Source organism: Rhinolophus ferrumequinum, chromosome 4, assembly GCF_004115265.2.
Source record: "Rhinolophus ferrumequinum isolate MPI-CBG mRhiFer1 chromosome 4, mRhiFer1_v1.p, whole genome shotgun sequence".
NCBI classification, from domain to species: domain Eukaryota; kingdom Metazoa; phylum Chordata; class Mammalia; order Chiroptera; family Rhinolophidae; genus Rhinolophus; species Rhinolophus ferrumequinum.
The window spans coordinates 92,804,765-92,825,039 of NC_046287.1; the positions used below are offsets into that span (position 1 = coordinate 92,804,765).

General features: G+C 39.7%; 1 protein-coding gene across 4 annotated transcripts in view; it reads left to right on the forward strand.

Annotated features, from left to right (window-relative positions):
* Window positions 1-18,153, forward strand: part of SMAD9 (SMAD family member 9) — an 83,170-nt gene extending 65,017 nt beyond the window's left edge. For 3 of the 4 annotated variants that reach the window (XM_033104772.1, XM_033104770.1, XM_033104771.1), the window contains exons 7-8: window positions 6,461-6,717; window positions 14,685-18,153. In XM_033104772.1, the coding sequence (XP_032960663.1) occupies window positions 6,461-6,717; window positions 14,685-14,828 (401 nt within the window). In that variant the 3' untranslated portion in view covers window positions 14,829-18,153. The remainder of the gene's footprint in view (window positions 1-6,460; window positions 6,718-14,684) is intronic. The other variant, XM_033104773.1, reaches the window with a different exon arrangement.
* Window positions 18,154-20,275: the final 2,122 nt, after the last annotated feature.

Below are 20,275 nucleotides of genomic sequence, written 5' to 3' on the forward strand. Positions count from 1 at the left end.
TGGAGTTCATTAATAGAGATGCTTAGATTTCAGAGACACACACTCATCATGAGATAATTTATTGAGCGTCTACTTTTAGCCAGATTGTTGTGCCCCTAGGGATGCAGCAGTGGGAATAAAACAAATTGAAAGCAAAAAAAAAAAAAAAAAAAAGATGAAAAGTTCCTGCCTTCATGGATTATATATACAAAGGAAAGACAAACAAGAAATAATAGTATAATATGTCAAATCATAACGTTTAGAGAAAAACAAAGGAGGGGAAGAGAAGAGGGAGGGCATTTAATAATTTAGGACAGAATAGCCAGCAAAGTCCTTCCTAAGAAGGTGACATGTGAGCAGGGAGCTAAAGAGGGAATGAGCCGTGCAGATATTTGGGGGAAGTTCTCCAAGCAAAGGGAACAGCAGGTGCAAAGTCCCTGCAGCCTTCCTGGAATACCAAGGGACAGCAGGACAGCTATGGTGACGGGACAGAGAGAGTAAGGGGTGGCGGAGTCCTAGAGGAGGAAGCAGAACGAGATCCTGTCTGTTTTGAGTGCTTTTGCTCTGACTCTGTGAAATGGGAAGAAAGATTAACTCGAGATGTTTATAGATCTGAGTTTTCACTTTAAAAGGATCTCCTGGCTGCTCTATTAACATTAAACTAACGGAGGGGGGCAAGGGTGGACGGTTTCTACCAAAAATAAATAAATAAAATTGTTTTTATTAGCGCTAATGATGAGCCATTTCTCCCCTCGATGGTTGGTTATCAGTGAACTTTGAGGCTACTTCCGGTATGTGTTCTTTGCCTCTTAACTCCGATGGCTGGTCCTCCTAAGGAAGTTAATTAATGCCACTACCCTCACAGCACAGCATGTAGTTGGAGCTGTATTTTCTCTAGCGGTGATGGTTTATGCTGACTCACTCACCCAAGGCTCTTTCACCCCACTTTCCATCTAATACTAGGACACCACACTGTGCGACGGTGGGGCTAGTACAAAGCATGTGTCTGTAGCCTTGCAGCAGTTAGCTGGTGCAAAGGGAATCGAACCTATTATTGTGACTTCACTAGCAAAGTTTTTTAAATTGCCGTTAGCAAGTTAGTGCTAGCGGACCAGAGTCTACCACTTAAATATCAGCGGCAATACCCCAAAGAACCTGGAACACTGCATTCCAATATAAAGCCTATCCATATTCTTTTCTGAAGACCAGGCAAACCACTCGAACTCTTTCAAATGACTGCTGGCTACCCCTACTGATTACCTCATCTGCGTGAGGGATACTGGTGTGCACTTGCATCTGTTATTTTTATAGTAACCTTACAAGTTAGGTTTTCTTAGTCCCATTTCACAGATGTGAAAATTGAAGCTCAGAGTTCAGTGGCTTAAACTTGGCCACACAAGTGATGCCAGGGATTTGCACCCTCCGCTCTGTCTCCCAGGCCCAGTTGCTCCCCTTTGCTGGAGGGGAGGGCCCCTCCTGCCTTTTTATCTGGGCCCCGCTCAGTATTGTTTGAAGAGCTCAGTGTTTCGGCATGGAATGAAAGCACCTATCATATGCCACAGCAGTGGTGTGTCACAGTCACCTTTGAGATACTGAAATGAGGCCCTACTAATAATAAAGGGCTTGAAGTTTACAATGATTTACTTTAAAAACGTAAATCAGAGATGATTTTATGTTTCCCTTAAAAACATAGTCTAGAAAAGGAGTACTGCGCTGAGAGTTACACAGAGGCCCCATGGGAGAATAATAAGGATCTTTATAGAAAAAAGAACTACTGACATAACAATACCGAGCTGTGCCTGCACAAAATAAAGCAAAGGTCGTTTCCTGATGATTTGCGAATGATGGAAGAGCCAGTCCAGGTCATGGGAGTGTAACGCGTGCCTGCTTTTTTAGAGTGGCTTTTAGGATGGCCCTCACTTCCAAACAATTAGGAAAACCACAGTTTCCTGTCGTTTCGAATTGACTGCATGAGCAGTGATATGCTCTTAAGATAACTGAGATAGGACTGTATTTCTTTGAAAGGCATGACTTAATACAATCAATAGTGCAGTCATCTCTGAGCACCTGTGATTTGTGCTGGGACTGAAGTGAGCTCCTCTTACTGAGCCTGGACCAGAGTCTGGGTATGAAAATGACACTTGAGCAAGACGGGCACATTTCTCTTTTGCGGGTGTAGACAGGTTACATTTATCCTGTTAGATGTTCATTCTTCCCCCAGTTAGTGGGAAAGAGTCAGTAGTTAAGATCATTTCTGAGGTATTAGCCCCAGTTATTGAATTGACTGAGGCAAACCAAAACCTTCCTGAAAAATCATCACGTTTCAAATCATTGAATTGTTTTGGGAGTTAGTCTTTCACCTTGTTATGAATCTTTATTTTCTTGCCTATTTCAAGTTCTGTAGAATTCCAGTAATTCTTCCTGTTTTATGAAAGGAATTATCCAGGGGCCAGGCTTTGGTTTGTCAGTTCCTTGAAAAGAGGGTTTGCACTTCCTCAAGGTGATTTTGGATTGCTTCCTTTCCCAATAGATTTAGGTTCTGTGTCTCAAAATGCCCTTTCTGAGCTGCCTTGGAACATGTGTAAGGCTTCTCATTCTTAAAAAAAGCAAATCCTAAAGAAACTTTCAACATAGAATGTCATACTATTGCAGTCATTAAACTTGATATTGCAGAATACTTAATATCATGAGAAAATGTTCACAATGTGTTAATAAATGAAAAAAATGAAAAGATCCTATAGAGTATGATCCTAATTTTGCTTAAATGCACATTAAAAAAGGAAGATAGATAACAAATGTTAACTTTGATTATTTCTGGGCTGTGGATTTGTGGCTGCTTTTTATTTTCAGTGTCTGCATTGTTCTAAACTTTCTCTAGTGGGCTTTCATGCTCAGGTGAGGATGGGGTGGGCGGGGGTGTGTGAGAGCAGCCCAGCCCCCCGCGAAGTCGCCGAGGTGTGAGTGGCACAGGTGGGGAACTCAGTGTAGGTCATTTGGGCCTAAACTCGCTTGTGCATCACATTGGCCAGAGAGACTTAAGTGTTTTTAAGTACAGATTTGGGGGACCCACAAAAGGGCATACAAAGGGGCAGCTTTGTATGAATTCGGAGCCCCTTTCTTAAGAGAAGTTACTGCCACCTGCTGGAGAAGTTTTGTAATAATCAACGTTTGCAAATCTAGGAAGACAGGCACACCCTGGCGGTGTGCGTGAGCAGCGGTAGAGACAGCCCTGTGAAAGGCCCACCTCCGTCCTCTGAACCAAAGCCCTGGTGTGCATCTGGAAATCTGTACTTTATTTTTTATTGAATGATGGATTAAAACATTTTTTATTTTGGAAAATTTCAAATATACACAAAAGTATAATGTCGTGTAATGAATCTTCATATTATCATCTCCAGCTTCAGTAAGGAGTCACATTCTGTGCCATTCTTTTCCTCTGTCCTCCATAAAATTTCTACGAGAGTATTTTAAAGGCCAGCTCAGACTTCCTACCCTTTCTCCCATATATTTGAGTATATGTCTACTTACATAAAGAATTTCTGAAAATATCATTACACACAGAAATATGCACTTTTGTAAACCTCCCGATGATCCTGATAATCAGCCAGATTTTAAAATAGTTGTGCAGAAAAGAGGGCAAGGGGCAGGTCAGTTGCAAGGTCCAGGGAAGGTGTTGAGTTGGTGCAAGTAAGTTTAGGGTGTTTTCTAAGGAGAGGGGAAAGGCCTGAGTCTGAGCGGGCGGTGGGGTAAAGAAAGCTGCTTTCTGCAGTGGTATTTTTCCCTCGCTCCCAGTCAGGACGGGATCCATGCACATTCCTCCCACTTTGGGACACTGACTTCCTCCTCTGACTCTTAGTAGATTCCAGAGCATCGGAACCCTCCCAGCAGCCTAAGTAACCTGCCCTCCTCCCAGTTTCCCCTCTGTCATTTAAGGCAAGGAGACTAAAAGGGAGCACACTTGCAGTCAGACACAGCAGATCCAAATCCAACCAAGATATGTCCAGTCCTAATTAAGCACAACACAGGACCCCAAGTCCCTAATCTCATGACAGGTGGCTGGCAGTCACACACAAAAAGAAAGCTCAGATAAAGTATGATGCATCCCAAGAAGAGAGGTAGTCCAAGGTGTGGTTAGAACTTGCCTGAAGACTACACTGCCTCAGTTCTCTTCGTCATCTCACATAGCACTTTCTTTGGTCATTTATCCTTAGTGCTTACTGATCTCTATGGTGATCTAGAATGTAATACTGGGGGTGCCAAAAAATGTACACATTTTAAGGGATGTTATCTATGTATTACTTTTCAAAGTTGAATTACCATAGCAAGGTGTGTGTGACGTTCGCTCAAAAGATGGTGTTAATCAAATGAATGCTAACGTCATTCCTTGTATTACAATTTTAATAGTTTTTTCCTTTCTTAAAATCTGTATACATTTTTTTTGGCACTCTCTGTACATATGGTTTAAAGCCACCATTTTGGCCTATCATATGGCTACAAATAAAATCACTTGCCTACTTGACTCTTTTTTTAGATGCTGCTGTCTCTAGCCAAAGCCTGCCTCCTTCCCATTTGGGTTGAATTCCATCCTTATCCTGGTACGCAGAGCTGGCCCAGGTTTCCGCATGCTCATCCCCTTGGCTCTGTCCCTCTCCTGGTTCAGGATGCTAGGCTACCACCTTCCTCCCAGGCTCCTCTCTGCTTTGTTATTCTGCCAACTACTCTATGGTTTCCGATAAGACTAACAGGATTGAAAATTATTCCCTAAATAAAGACCAGTCAGATATGAAATCTTATCTATTCTACTTAATAGTTTTGGGAGGATTATATATTTGAAGGTCATTCAAATCAAATACACGCTAAACACTTAGCAGCCCCACTGTCTGGCTGTTTCATTCCCTGCTACCTGGCTTTTGAAACATCACAAGCACCACAGAGGCAGGCCCTCCCCTGGGAGTTCACAGGGTTTGGTGGTACGCCTTCCTCACCTCAAACATGTCAGTCCCGCCAAGTAACTATGTCCCAGCCAATGAGGACCATCCTTCTGCCTCCCCCCCAGGGCCTGGGCCATGGGTATCAGACCCCAGGGAGAGTGAATAATGGAACTGAGAGAAGGGCAGGAGCCCTCTGATCTGGGAAGGGAGGCAGAAACCTTGGCCTGAATATCAAGGGCTGTGCTTTACCTAGATGGCTCTGGATCAGTTTCTTCTGAGTGATGTGACTGGATTACATAATCCTGAAAAACATTCTTTTCTAAAATTGTATTAAGGGAAAGAAGATGGGAATGGGAAACAAAAACAGTGGCAGGTAGTCACATAAAATGTAAAAATGCCTCCACTGCTACTTAGAACCTGACAAAAAAACTGAGCGGCTATCTCAGCAATGGCACCTAAATCCAACTTATGCAAATTCGGGTCTCAGAACCGGCGTCTATAAATTCTATTTAACATTTTGTGTTTTCATTTTGAGGAGATCCAAAATATATCCCTGGATGTATATTCCGGTTCATTTCTACGAACACCTTGTAACTGCAGGGTGACTGTATTTAACAATCACGTTGACACCAAGCGGTGGCGAATTTTGCTTCTGCTAAAAGGTTGGAGGGAAAATGTTCTGGTATTTAATACTCACTGGACTAGAACGTCTTCATTTTATCTAACCCCAGTCCCTTGCTATAAATTTCTGTCGAATCTCAAACCCAGACATTTGGAGGGAAAGAATCAACTCAAATTTAATTTGGAATAAAAAGCAGTGTGAGCAGCAGCGTTCTCAGGATGCTCATTTTTGCCTTTTAACTCCAAGAATGTGAGATGAAGTAACATAAGCTACATTTTGATTGTCTATATCTGAAAATGTGGCAAGAATTTCATTGTTCGTAAATAAAAAAAGGCATATGTCTGTGATCTATATTAGTAGGTGACAAGCTCTAAAATGAATTAGGTCTCTTTGAGGTATTTATTGAGAAGTGGATTTATAATTGTTGGCAAAATAAAATTTAAACTTCATTTATTGTTTCCTCTGAAGTGAGTTTAGTATATACACATAAGTAGCATTTTCTACCTATGTCCAGTTTTAATCTTTTTATTTATATATGTGTCTGAAGGACTATTTGATGTTTTCTGCATCATGTGTTTATTTTGTATCTGTTATTATGAGCTCTTGCTTTTAGAACGAATGAGCGTGAGACTGAGAAAGTAATGGAAGGAGTAGTACATATATGAGAGCCGACTTATTTGTTCTTGGCAACGATTGTAAACATGGGTTGCAATCTACTCTTAAATGGACTCATAGCAAAAACACAGATTATAATGAAAACGAGTCAGCATTTGGGTCACACATCCTACTATTCTATTGGTGATAATTAAAATTAACCTCACAGTAGATAGTCACATCTCTTGAGGTTACAGAGGTCAGTTAGAAGAGAATGGTGTTGCACCTGAGCTAAAGGTGGTGCTGGTGTTTGAAGACTGTTTTTGCCTCATAGGTGTGCATTTATATTACGTCGGGGGAGAGGTTTATGCCGAGTGTGTGAGTGACAGCAGCATCTTTGTTCAGAGCCGGAACTGCAACTATCAACATGGCTTCCACCCAGCCACAGTCTGCAAGATCCCCAGTGGCTGCAGCCTCAAGGTCTTCAACAACCAGCTCTTTGCTCAGCTACTTGCTCAGTCAGTTCACCATGGATTTGAAGTCGTCTATGAGCTAACTAAGATGTGCACTATCCGGATGAGTTTTGTTAAGGTAAGGAGTGCTTGTCCCAGATTGTAAGACGCAAAATGAAAAACAAAACCAAAAGCACTCTTTGGTAGATGTTGCAGTTACACAGCCAGTTCAGGTAGACAACAATTTTTTTTGGAAGTCTATTTAATTGTCTTTATGAAGAGCCCCTCTGAGTATGAGTTCTCTTGGTTAATTATTAGAAAATTCTTAAGCATAATACTTTTGGAGGAAAAGCAAGTTAAGGTAGTGACCTGATTTTTTTTTTTAATGCATAAGATAAAGTGACACTCATACTTTTATTTTGACATTCAGTATTACTTTATGTTAATTTCAGGTGCACAGCATAGTGGTTCGACATTTATATAATTTGTATAATTTACAAAGTGATCCCCTGATAGTCTAGTACACACCTGGCACTATACATAGTTATTACATTATTGACTATAGTCCCTAGGCTTTACTTTACATCCACATGACTATTTTATAACTACCAATTTGTATTTTTTATTTCCTTCACTTTTTTCACTCTGTTCCCCAATCCCCTTTCATTTATCACCCCAATAAATCTAGTACACATCTGATACCATACATTGTTATTACAGTATTATTGACTATATTCCTTATGCTATAACCAACATTCCCCAAGATTACTAATTAACAACCAATTTGTACTTCTCAATCCCTTCCCCTTTCTCACCCACCCCAATGCCCTTCCCATCTGGCAACCATCAAAATGTTCTCTACATGTATAAGTTTGTTTCTGTTTCGTTTATTTGTTTTGTTTTTTAGATTCCATTTACAAGTGAAATCATATGACATTTGTCTTCCTCTGTCTGACTTACTACACTCAGTGCAGTACCCTCTAGGTCCATCATGTGGCAATGGCAACATTTCATTTTTTTTTTATGGTTGAGTAATACTTCATTGTATATATGTACCATCTCTTCTTTGTTCATTGATCCATTCAGGGACACACAGGTTGCCTTCATATCTTGGCTATTGTACATAATGCTTCAGTGAACATATAGATGAGCACGTCCCCTTGATGTAGCATTTTGGGTTTCTTCAGACAAACACCCAGAAGTGGGATGACTGAGTCCTTCTTTGTCTCTTGTTATAGCCTTTGTTTTGAAGTCTATTTTGTTTGGGATAAGTATAGTTACCCCAGCTTTTTTGTTTGTTTTCATTTTCATGAAATATCTTTTTCCATCCCTTTACTTTCAGGCTGTGTGTGTCTTTAGATCTGAAGTGAGTCTCTTGTAGGTAGCATATGTAAGGGTTTTGTTGTCTTATCCATTCAACCACTCTATTTATTGATTGGAGCATTTAATCCATTTACATTTAAAATAATCGTTGATAGATATGTAGTTATTGCCATTTTATTAGTTATAATATTGATTTTTTTTTTTTTTCATTTTAAAGAAGTCCCTCTAACATTTCTTGTAATACTGGTTTGGTGGTGATGAACTCCTTTAGCTTTTTCTTGTCTGGGAAGCTCTTTATTGGTCCTTTGATTTTAAATGATAGCTTTGCTGGGTAGAGTAATCTTGATTATAGATCCTTGCTTTTCATCACTTTGAATATTTTGTGCCAATCCCTCCTGGCCTGCAAAGTTTCTGTTGAGAAATAACTGACAGTCTTATGGGAGCTCCCTTGTAAGTAACTAACTGCTTTTCTATTGCTCCTTTGAAGATTCTCTCTCTTTTTTTTTTAACCTTTTGCATTTTAATTATGATGTATCTTGGTGTGGGTCTCTTTGGGTTCATCTTGTTTGGGACTCTGTGCTTCCTGGGTTTGAATATCTATTTCCTTTGCCAAGTTATGGAAGTTTTTTGTCAGTATTTCTTTAAATAGGTTTTCAATTCCTTGCTGTCTCTCTTCTCCTGGTATGCCTATTATTCGAATGTTGGTACGCTTGATGTTGTTCCAGAGGCCCCTTAAACTGTCCTAATTTTTTTGGATTCCTTGTTCTTTTTTGCTGTTCTGTTTGGGTGTTTTCTGCTACCTTATAATCTAAATCATTGCTTCATTGATCCTCTGCTTCATCTAATCTGTTGATTCCCTCTAATATATTCTTCATTTCAGTTATTGTATTCTTTATTTCTGACTGGTTCTTTTTTATGTTTCCTATCTCTTTATTTAAGTTCTCACTGAGATCATGAAGCATCCTTATAACCAGTGTTTTGAACTCTGCATCTGATAGATTGCTTGTCTACATTTTCTTTAGTTCTTTTTCTGGAGCTTTGTGCTGTTCTTTTATTTAGGACATGTTTCTTTGTCTGCCCTTTTGGCTGCCTCTCTGTGTTTGTTCGTATATATTAGGTAGAGTTCCTATGTCTACTGGTCTTAGTAGAGTGGCCTTATATAGTTGGTGTTCTGTGAGGTCCAGTGGCACAGTCTTCCTGGTCCCAGAACTGGGTGCTACAAGTGTTTCCCTTGTGTGAGTTGTGTGTGTCCTCCTGTTGTAGTTGAGCCTTGATTGCCATTTGCAAGTCAATGGGAGGGATTGACCCTCAGGCTCATTGGTTGTGAGAACTGGCAGTGACTACAGTGGAGTTGATGTGGTGTGGGGGCTGAACCTACAGAGCAAGATTCGCTTTAGCAGGGCTCTGGTGCCTACCCAGCCTGCTGTTTGGGTATGTCATCCTTGAAGATAGCTAGGTGATGCTCCAACTCAGTTGGAAGCTGGCTATGGGGTGTGCCAGCCCCGGAGCCTCTTGGGAGGAGACCCACTGCACTTCAAGTTCAGCCTGTGCCCTGCCTGGGGCCACCCACATTGAGCCATAAGCAATCCACAGATGGCCACCACTTGCACTGTGCTTAGAGGGGCCTCAAGAGGCCAAGCCATGAACCAATGCTGGCTGTCACTAGTGCCAGTCTTAAGGCTGCTCAGCCAGAGGTACAGGACACGCTGAAGCTGGATGCTGCCTGTTTGGGTTTTGTGAAACTTTGAGAGATTTTATGAAAGTCTGCAGCATGAGCCAACGCAGGCTGTTTGTACAGAAAAAAAACTGAAAGCAGCTTGGGTTTGCCCAAAAGTTGGGTGGGGCAGGGTCTCAGAATCACCAGGGTGGGGTGAATGAACAGTATTAGCTAGGTTGATGGAGATTCAGATATGGTGGTCATCTGTGACTGCACATTGGGAAGGGAGAGGGCTCAACAAAAAAACAATGGCTTCCGCAAGCTCCTCCATCTGGGAGAAAGCTGCTCTCTCAGCCTCACCCTGACGCCAGACAACTCAGTTTTCCCCCTGTATGTCCCTGTGGCCTCTCTAGTTGTTGCCCCAACATTGGAGCTTAGATCCAATAATTCCATCGGTGGGTAAGTCTGTGTATTGTCCCTTTAAGAGGAGCGCCTGGGAGTGCAGCCACCCTTTGTCTCACTTAGCCACAACCTCCACTGGTTTTCATAGCCAGAAGTTATGGGGACTTCTCTTCCAGAAATTGAAACACTGGGCTGGGTCGCCTGGTGTGGAGCTGGACCCCTGATTCCACCAGAGGGGATCTCCACAGCTGAGATATCCCTCTCAATTTTTAATGGTCACACACCGGGTATGGGACCAGCCCATTTTGCATCTCTACCCCTCCTCCCAGTCTAGAGGTGGCTTCTTCTGTATGTCCTTAGTTGTAGGGCTTTGCGTCAGGTAGCTTCAGGTGATTCTCGATGATTGTTCTGTAGTTTAGTTATAATTTTGATGTGGTCATGAAAGGATGTAAGCATAGCATTTACCTACTCCACTATCTTGATGACAGTAATACTTTTAAAGGACTTGATGCTACAGAGATTTTTCTATCCCTCAAATTGCCGAGAACTACTGTCATTCAATAAATATCAGTATACTTGCCCGAACGAAAGTAGATATTCTTACACTTAGAAAGCATACAGGTAATGGAGGAGATAATATTTATAAATAAGCTACAAAAAAGAATTGACTCTAATATAAGATATTATAAATTAAGTGCTGTCATAAAAGTATAAACAAATTAGGACAGAAACATTATGTTGGGTATGATTAATTCTGAAAGAGTACTGATGTTCTGTTTGTGAGTATTTATTGAATTTCTCAAGTTAGATCTTGTTTAAGTTGATGTGAATGTTGGAGCACTGAGGAAGTTACAACTGGATTTGCACATTGAAGCTAAAGGCCTCAATTTCATCATCTGCTATTTCATCTCTTGCAAAGTAACTGCAAGTAATTCTAATATTTCAAAGTCTTAGTTTATTTATCAAACTATCTGGGCATAAGTGACACAGTTTTCACATTGTCACATATCCATCCAAGGAATCACTTATAGATTTTTTCAAAGTAAAACTTATTAGTCCTTTAAATTTACATGAAAAAAAAATCATTGTTCTGTTTTTCATACTCAAATTATGTTTTTATTGTATTTATAATTTTAGCAATTATTTTTAAAAAAGATTCAAGAATACAGTTTCTAGTTTAATAAATAGCTTCTTGAAACTATTTCTCCCTCATGATGACAAAACAGTTTTATTTAAATTTACTGGTAAGCTTTAAAAAGCATTTTTACATTGTAAAACAATTAACAAATACCTGGAATTTTTTTCAAATGTTCTGATACCTTAGAGCCAGCAGAGGGCATTAAATTGCCATTACTGAGCCATCATTTGAATTGTACAGTTATTTTTTTCTAGATCTGTGTTTTTAAAATTAGAATGAAATGCCAATATCTCAGAGATAATAATGTCACTATAATATATGGTTGCATAGAAATCTGATTTTCCTAAAATCAACTAGATATATTGATCAGATATACAATATTTAAATCATAAATATGGACAATTCACAGAAAACAAACTATTAGGAATATTGTAGGGACTTTTTGAAAACTAAATCCTTAGCAAATATAACTACAGATGATCAGTTTAAAAGAAATTTAAAAGTTATCATCACTTGAAAAGAAATGTGTAACTATAGGAGGTACTATAGTTTAGTTTAGGTACTATCTTAACTAAACTTACTGTGGTAATAATCACTTTGCTATATGTACCGGGGGCGCCAAATAAAATGTATACACATTTTAGGAGATGTTATCTATGCTTAAGCAGTAGTTCACCATAATCAGAAGTGTCTGGATGCTGACTGTTATCACTATGAGTACCTCTTGTAATTCCAGAAGTGAAACGTGACTTGTATTCATCTTTTGTTATCGGTATATACTGAGTATTACAATTAATGCAGTTTTTTCCTTTCTTAAAATGTGTATAAATTTTTTGGCACCCTCTGTATACACACACACACACACACATATACACAGAGGATGCCAAAAAAATGTGTATACATTTTAAGAAAACTGTATTAAAATTATAAGAGGTTCTCAAAGTGGTTATCATCAGCGTCCAGACACTCTGATTACTGCGAACTCTACTGCTTGAGCAACGTTGATCAAAGTGTCCACTTGTATACATTTTTTGGCATCCCTGGTATATCAAATCATTATGTGGCATATCTAAAACTGATACGTTATATGTTCATGAAAAGACAGTACAGATGAAAAGAATATAAAATATCTTATTAATAATTTCATATTAATTACATGTTAATATAACACTTTGACTATATTGGGTTGAGTAAAACAAATTATTAGAACTTTTAAAAATAAAAATAAATTATAGATGACTAAACACCAATGGCTACTACTGGGGGGTGATGGACTAGTTCATCTTTAGGGTCTCTTTCAGCTCTAATTTTTACTAATTCTAGGACTCATTCAGTCAGTCAACAAATATTTATTGAACACCTACCATGTACCAGGCCAGGCGCCACTCTAGGCGTTGGAATATGTCAATGGTTACTTAAAGACCTCTGCCCTCGTGGAATCTGTATTCTAGGAGGGAGAGAGACAATAAACAAGTTATAATAAAGAAGTTGAATGGAAAGAGAAAACGTAGAGCAGGGTAAAGGCAAGTGGAGTGCTGGGTAGGGGTAGATTGCAGGTTTTAAAATGTGGGCAGGGGAGTCCTCATTGACGAGGTGACACATCAGCAAAAACTCGCAGGAGATCGGGCGGTAGTCATAGAGCTATCTGAGGGGAACACAGTAGATGCCCAGGGAAGAGCAAGCCCTACAGCGAGAGGCAAGAGCACGCCTGGGAATTTGTAGCAGTTTAGAAGCCGCTGTCACTGGCACACCATGAAGGAGGGGATGTGATCACAGCAGTAGCAGCGAACCAGGTCAGTGCTTTGTCAGCCACTGTGAGGGTTTGGGCTTTTACTCTAAAGAGAAGGGGAACCATTGCAGGGACTTGAGCAGAGGATTTTCATGATCTGACTTAGGATTTTAAAGGATCACTCTGGTTGCTGTGTGGAGAACAGATATTATGCAGGCAAGGTTGGAAGTAGGGAGACCAGTGGGAAGACTGTTGCAATATTCAGATGAGAGATGACGGTTGTTCCCACTAGGAGAGTTCCAGTAGAAGCTGTGAGACGGGGAAGCGTTCTGGATTGTGAAGGTAGATTTGATGCGGGGTATGAAGAAAAGAGAGGAGTTAGATAAATTTGCCTTTAACCAAGATGGAGAAGATGCAGGTAGATCAGGTTTTGATACAAGATTACGAGTCAGTTTTAGCGAGAATATCTTTGAGATGTCTGTCACACATCCAAGCGGAGATGCTGAGTAGGCAGTTAGATGTGTAAGCCCGGACTTGGGGAGAGAGGGCTGTGTGGAGATATAAATTTAGGAATTGTCAGCACACGGACAGTATTGAATTCCAGGAGCCTGGATGAAATCACCCACAGTTTGAATTTAAACAGAGACGATAAAGGATTCTAGGGTGGAGCCCTGGGACACTTCAACATTAACAGATGGTGGAGAAGAGAAGGAACCAGTGCGGATGACTCTTTGAGGATATTTGCTAGAAAGGGAATCAAAGGCATAGGGCAGGAGGGTCACGAGAAGTATTTTGAAGATGGGAGATATGTATTTCAGCATGTTTGTACATTGATGGGAATGATCCAATAGAAAGCCAAAGATGGCCTGAAAGAACAGAGCGATGTTCTGGAATGCTGTCTCCAGTGTACAAGTGGATGGACTGACTGGCTTATTTGGAAACAGAGATAGTCTATGGTAAGAGATAGAAAGACCAAGTCTGTGGGTGCAGGCGCTATGGAAATTCTCTTGTGATTATTTTATTTCTCTAATTAAAATAGGAAAGAAGATTGTCTGTTGTAAGCAGGCTTGGGGAGTAGGTGAGGTAGTCATTTGGGGCAGGGTGGGGGCTGAATGGGAGAGCGAAGCGACTGGGGGAGTAAGGTGCACTTTCCAGTGGCATCAAAGGTTCCTGGTCGGGAATGTAAAGTGTGATCAGGTAGCATTATTGTTTGAAATCCAAATTTTAAATAACTCTACAGAGAACCAGTGTTCCCAGTAACAAAACTAATTTGCTTCACTGGATCTAGCTTCATTTTTAAAATAACTTTTCATCGATGTATAACAGATAGAGGAAAATGTACATTTGTTTGTTTACTGCCTCTCCTATGAATGGTAATAAATGGGAAATTGCCAAAAGTGAGCCAGAAAGCGAGAGGAGAAACAAGCTTTGTTAATCAATCCTGAATAATCAAGACCACCTTCCAGTTCTCTTCTTTACAGTTTTCAGATCCATCAGTGGTCTGTAGTAACATTTTGTGCAAAACACTGTCTTCAGCTTTAAGGGGGTGAATGTAAGGTCAAGTTTCTTTCCTTGTGGAAGGGAATATGATTTGCCAGTGTTTCTGACGTGACTGGAGCCCAGACGACCTCTAGATCCCTGTATTTAGTTGTGGGCCCAGAGGGAAGGCATCTTAGAGGGTCTGGTTGATACAAAAGATGCCCTGTACTTACAGGAAGGTGGAGTTCATGTTCTTTCATGAGTCTTGGCAGCTGCTCTGGTGCGTGGGCTCTGTGTCCACTAAGCTCTGTCTCGCGCCTCTGGAAGCTGGCTGGAAAGTCTGGCACAATCACTCTTGGCTCCACTCTTGCTTTTCAGGGTTGGGGAGCTGAGTATCATCGCCAGGATGTCACAAGCACCCCCTGCTGGATTGAGATTCATCTTCACGGCCCACTGCAGTGGTTGGACAAAGTTCTGACTCAGATGGGCTCTCCACACAACCCGATTTCTTCAGTGTCTTAATAGTCATGTCTCAATCCACATTTCCATAGGATAGACGCTGTTGCAGGCAGTGGCTTGTATCATTTCAGATTTGCAACTCTGTCACGTGTCTAAGTACATGTGTAAATACATCTAATATACACTATTCATCTATTTTATCACCATTTGTTTTGTGCTTTCTAGTTAACCTGATGTCAGTACAATGCGATTAGAAAAGCAGGTTTTTCGTGCCTATGACGTAAGAAGCAGTAGCTTCTTTTGTTATAAGAAACACGAAAGGCAACTGTGTCAACAGTGTTTGAGGGTGTCAGCAGAATGAAAGGCAGCGTTAGTCAGCCATGTCATTATAAGGCACATTGTGTGGCCGACCAGAAAAACATGAAAACTATTTATATAGCAAAAATCAGGCACTAGTAGCACTAGAGCAAATAACACTTGCAGGTAAAACAAAGCAATCAAAGCCATATAATTTAAATGATCTCACTTTTAGTGCTATTGGCAAGAAACAAAATCAAGCTTACACAATCAATTATATAAGACAAGCCACATAAGCTTTATTTTCTTTCTGAAGTTGAAATAACTCTAGCTGGACTATTGTGCTGATATTAACGGTACCTTTTAAACAGACTTAAACTGTGAAGCTGAAGTCATGTTGCCTCATACCTACCACTGTAAAAAAAAAATCCTGATTTTAATGTGGCAAGATAAATATGAAAATAGCATGAAATGAGTTATATTCCCAACTCGCAAGAGGAGACCAGAACTCAGCCCAGGAATCTCCCAGGGACTTCTGCTTCCCACGTGGGAAAGCAGGCCCGTTTTCCTGGTTACTCCTGTGGGCAGTCCTGCAGACTTCTGAGTCCCCACAGTGACCTCTGAGCCCACGTGTGTTCAGTCCCGTGTGGGGAAGAAGCAGGTAAAATCAGAGGGTTGGACAAAAAGAATCAGATGTTTACGTATGCCTTCTCACATTCCCACATTAAAAGTCTCCAGGTGAGGGCCCCCTTTTGCCATATTTTCCTCACCTGTTGGCAAATCGTAACAACTTACAGGTTGCTAAAACAGTAGTGATGACTTTTGAGAAAAGACACACTGTTAGGATCAAATTTATGAATTATTTAACTTAGTGTCTCTGTTGAATAAGTTATCTACTGGTCAAATCTTGTAGCCTCTTAATAAAGCTTAAGTCTCATACCTGGAAATAACTTCCCAAGTAAAGTGATACTAATTTCCTAATCTCTGTAATTTCTGGGGAACAGTGGTATTGCATAATAGCACATTTAAAAATACACAATGTTAAAAACCTGTTCTTCTTTACCCTTGGATGATAAAGAGAGGACAATGCCCCAAATTTCTAGGTAATCTCATGTATGTATATATATTTCCCACCCATAAAACACAGTATTGCTTGGGAAAATATTTCACACCCTCTTAAAAGTGTATAATTTAAAAAGGTGATTATGCTTGTAACAGAAGGTACTTCAGTAATTCAAGAGGTTTCTTCATTTATCCATTCTGTCTCAACTCTTTCTAGCATTAGTGCACATAGTAGTTGTTTCTCATTAAATTGTATTCAAGGTAGAAATGATCATATGAAAAAGATATATGAGTGAGCTACTACTGTCACATGTTGTAATGACTAGTGTTATCTAATAGAAACTTTCATATATACAACAGAAAATAATTATTACATTTTACATGAAAACTAAGTGACCCATTTAGTGTTTAGAAAACCCTGTAGTTTATTGGTTCATCAACTATATATTGTGCACTTGTATGTGCCAGGTACAGTGATAGGTACTGTGCAATGCAATGTAAACGAGAGACAACCTCGGCCCTCTGGTGCTGAGAGTCTTAGAATAAATCTGCTTGTGTAGACATCTTCATGTTTCAGAACTTGTATAACGAAACGAAATACGTGATCTTTCTTTAGCTCGAAAAATATGTAATTGACTTCTTAATTATCTGTATCTTGAAATTTATTTCCCTTCTCTTCTGAGCAATCAGGTAACGGGTGAAAACTTCCTTGGATAAATGCTACTTTTCTTCTGGATTGTCCTAAAGTTGTTTTTCTTCCTCCCCTTGCTTCTATTTTCCAATAATTCTCCATCTCCCCCTTTCTTGGAAAAGGCATTAATATGGTGAGTCTTCCTCATGCGAGTATTGTTCCAGGAGAGAGCAGCAAGGACACATGGTTTCTGCTGCAGAGATCTAACGCAGATTTCTTGATCAAAATTATTCTCTGGTAATCTTCCAACTTTACAGAATTAATCAGAACTGATAGTTTATAAATGACATTTAAAAAATAGGGTTTTCATCGAGCTTTGCGAAACCAGGAGAAAATATGCCAGTAGACGTGAATGATTTCTTTGAAAAATAAATGATTAAAATGGTACATATGCATCATCATCAGTCATGTGTCACCAAAAGTCTTTATTATTAGGATATGTATGAAATTCAGAGATTTTGGAATTGATGAGAGGTTAACCCTTCGGTCATTGTAACATAGTCACATTTTAATTAGCCTTTTTTTTTTTTAACTTTTGCTGGTAAGAGTTGTCAAAGTTGTAGTGCAGTGTTTATTCCCATTCATTCCTTGATGTAGACAATCCAAAAAAAAAAAAAAAAGTAATGGCATTATTTTGTAGGATAACTAGCAAAATGGACATGCTGAGCCATTCAGTACATCAGCGATGCCAAACATGTTCAAGGTCGCCATGGACAAGGGTTGTGCAATAGAGAATAATAACGTTTTGGCTGCTCTCAAGGCCCAGGACATTTATCCTGTTGTGCAAGCCTGTGTTTTACTTTTTCTTCTTAAAAAATTGAGATGTGAAAGTTTTAGTTAGATGATATTTTAGTATCTGCCAGTGCTTTGGAACTATAAAGATGTCATTGTTGTACACGTTCACTTTAGGGTTTCTGTGTGTTGACACTTAGTATAAATCAGGAAAAGCTGGGCTACAACCTAGCACTTAGAATCCCCCTTTCTTTGTCTTCTAAGGAACTAAATATCCCATAACAACACAAGCATTTTATCAGTATCACTTGCCTGACTTTCAGCACCTGCTTAACTTTAATGTGTCCTGAATATTTGCTGTGTATATTCAGTAAATAAAGCAAAATACAACATGCATTCCAAATTTTGTCTTTCTGTGTTATAATTTAACAGCTGAATTGTATGACAAGATTAGGTGATCTGGCAAATGTTAAGCCTAAGTTCAAATTAATGTAAAACAAAACAAAAAACAAAGAAACTACTTCTATTTAAGTAATGCCTTTGATGATAATACCTAGGCTTCTACTATCTATCAAATGCACAGTTATCTGGTTGTTTATAATAAAGATTCGCTACTTGTATGTCTTTTGGCTCATTGTTCCCCGTAAACGTCATAACAGGATTCATTGCATATGGGTCCTTAGGATGATCTTAAACCATCTCATTTTGAAAATAGAATGTTTGTAAAGTCCAACATGCTATAGAGAAATTAGGTAATGGTTTTAAATTAAACATCTTGGGATAACTGTCATTAAATGTAGAATATGTAAGATATTTAGCTGTAATTTTACAGAGGATATGCATACAAGCATTAAATAATACTGCAGTGTACAGGAAAGAATGAACAACTTTATTGTAAACATCTGTATGTTGCTATATATTACCTATTAGAAAGATGCTAAAGAAGGCTCGTGAGGAAAATCTAAGATGAAATCCAGGAGGATCTCTCAAAATGTAAATTCTTAATTCCCTCCATTTAAATTTCCTTCCTGTCCTAAAATAGAGGGAAAAATACGTAACAACTATTTTGAGAAAACAGCCATCTCATTAATTTATCAAGGTTTTTCCTTTATTTTTTTAAAGAAATGGAGCCCTTAATTCAAAAGAAATATTTTGTGGAATTCCAAAGCATAAGCAAAAGAGTCATATTCTGAGTCACATATAGGTAGGAATTAAGAGACCTCCAGTTTAGGCCCTAAGTTCATGGAGAGCAGTGCTTGTGTCTTGTTTGTGTTTGCATCTCCTATGGTTCCTGTATCTACTATTTGGTATTGGCATTTCAAACACTAACTAGTACTTAATTTTAATATATCATGATACAGACATAAAACATTTTCCTTACACATTAGTCCATCTTAGAGAAGGAGTATTTTCATCATCTTAGAAACTTCCACACATTCACTTATTAGATGGGTCTTATGCATCAGTTACTACTAGGTAGGCACTGAAGATAACAATGACAAATAACAGTTTCTGCCTTCAGCTTACGAGTTGGTGGGAAAGGTGAACGAGTAGACCAGTAAAGGTCAGTGTGCTATCAGATTGACAGGCTGCTGGGGGACCAAGGAACGACATCTCCATCTGGCCCTGGATGGGTACCCAGGAGGCTTTCTGGTTGATCCGACTTGCCTGCCTTCCCATCAGTTCCCTTGGCAAGTCATTGCAGACGTTCCTAAACCAGGTTAGATGCCTGTTCTCTGTGTTCCCATCATAAGCTGTGCTCATCAATGCTTAGTTATGAATTCCTTCACCATATTGTTTGCTTGTCCATCTCCCTACCAGGCTGGGAGCTCTTGAAAGGGCAAGGGTTGTATCTGTTCATGTTCATTTTTCAGTAATTATTTAGAAAAGCATTTGGATTCACATTGTAAAGGCAGTAATGGAAACAAATTCTCCTTTTTAAAAATCAGCAAGTATTTAATTCCTCCTCTTCAAAATAAAAATAATTGCAAGTCTCCAGGTGCATGGTCAGTGGTGACCATGCTGCAGCTGATGGAGATGAGAGAAGCATGCTTATAATTTAGTTTGGAAATACAGTTCACCCTTGAACAACACAGGGGTTAAGGTCACCAATCCCTGGACAGTCAAAAATCTGCATATAAATTTTGACTCGCCCAAAACTTAACTACTAAGAGCCATCTATTGACCAGAAGCCTTACCAATAGCAAACAGTTGATTAGCACATATTTTGCATATGTATTATATACACTATTCTTACAATACAGTAAGCTAAAGAAAAGAAAATGTTATTAAGAAAATCATACGGGAGTGACATCAGCATGATGGCCAAGTGAGAAGACTCCTTTATTTCTCCTCTTAAATCTACAAGTCGGACAACTACAACACAGTAAAGGATTCCCTGCTCAACACATAAACATGCCCGAGAGATCCATGCATAAGTGCATGTTCGACGCCTGCCGCAGCACCAGGTAGCATGGTAGCTCGCGGTGGAGAAGTCTGGCTGCAACCCTCACACCAGCCTGGAGAGTAAGAGCGTCAGAGGCAGTTTCTCTCTGGGAAAAGGCAACTCCCTTCCCTCTTCACCATTGCAGCAGAGCCCTGTGGACTGGTGTGTCACTCTAAACAGCACAGCGATGCCAGCAGCCATCAGTGGCAGGGGGCCAGAGCTGTGAAATCATGAATTTGCCTTCCTTGCCCTTCCCACCCCCACAAAGCTGGATAGAGGTAG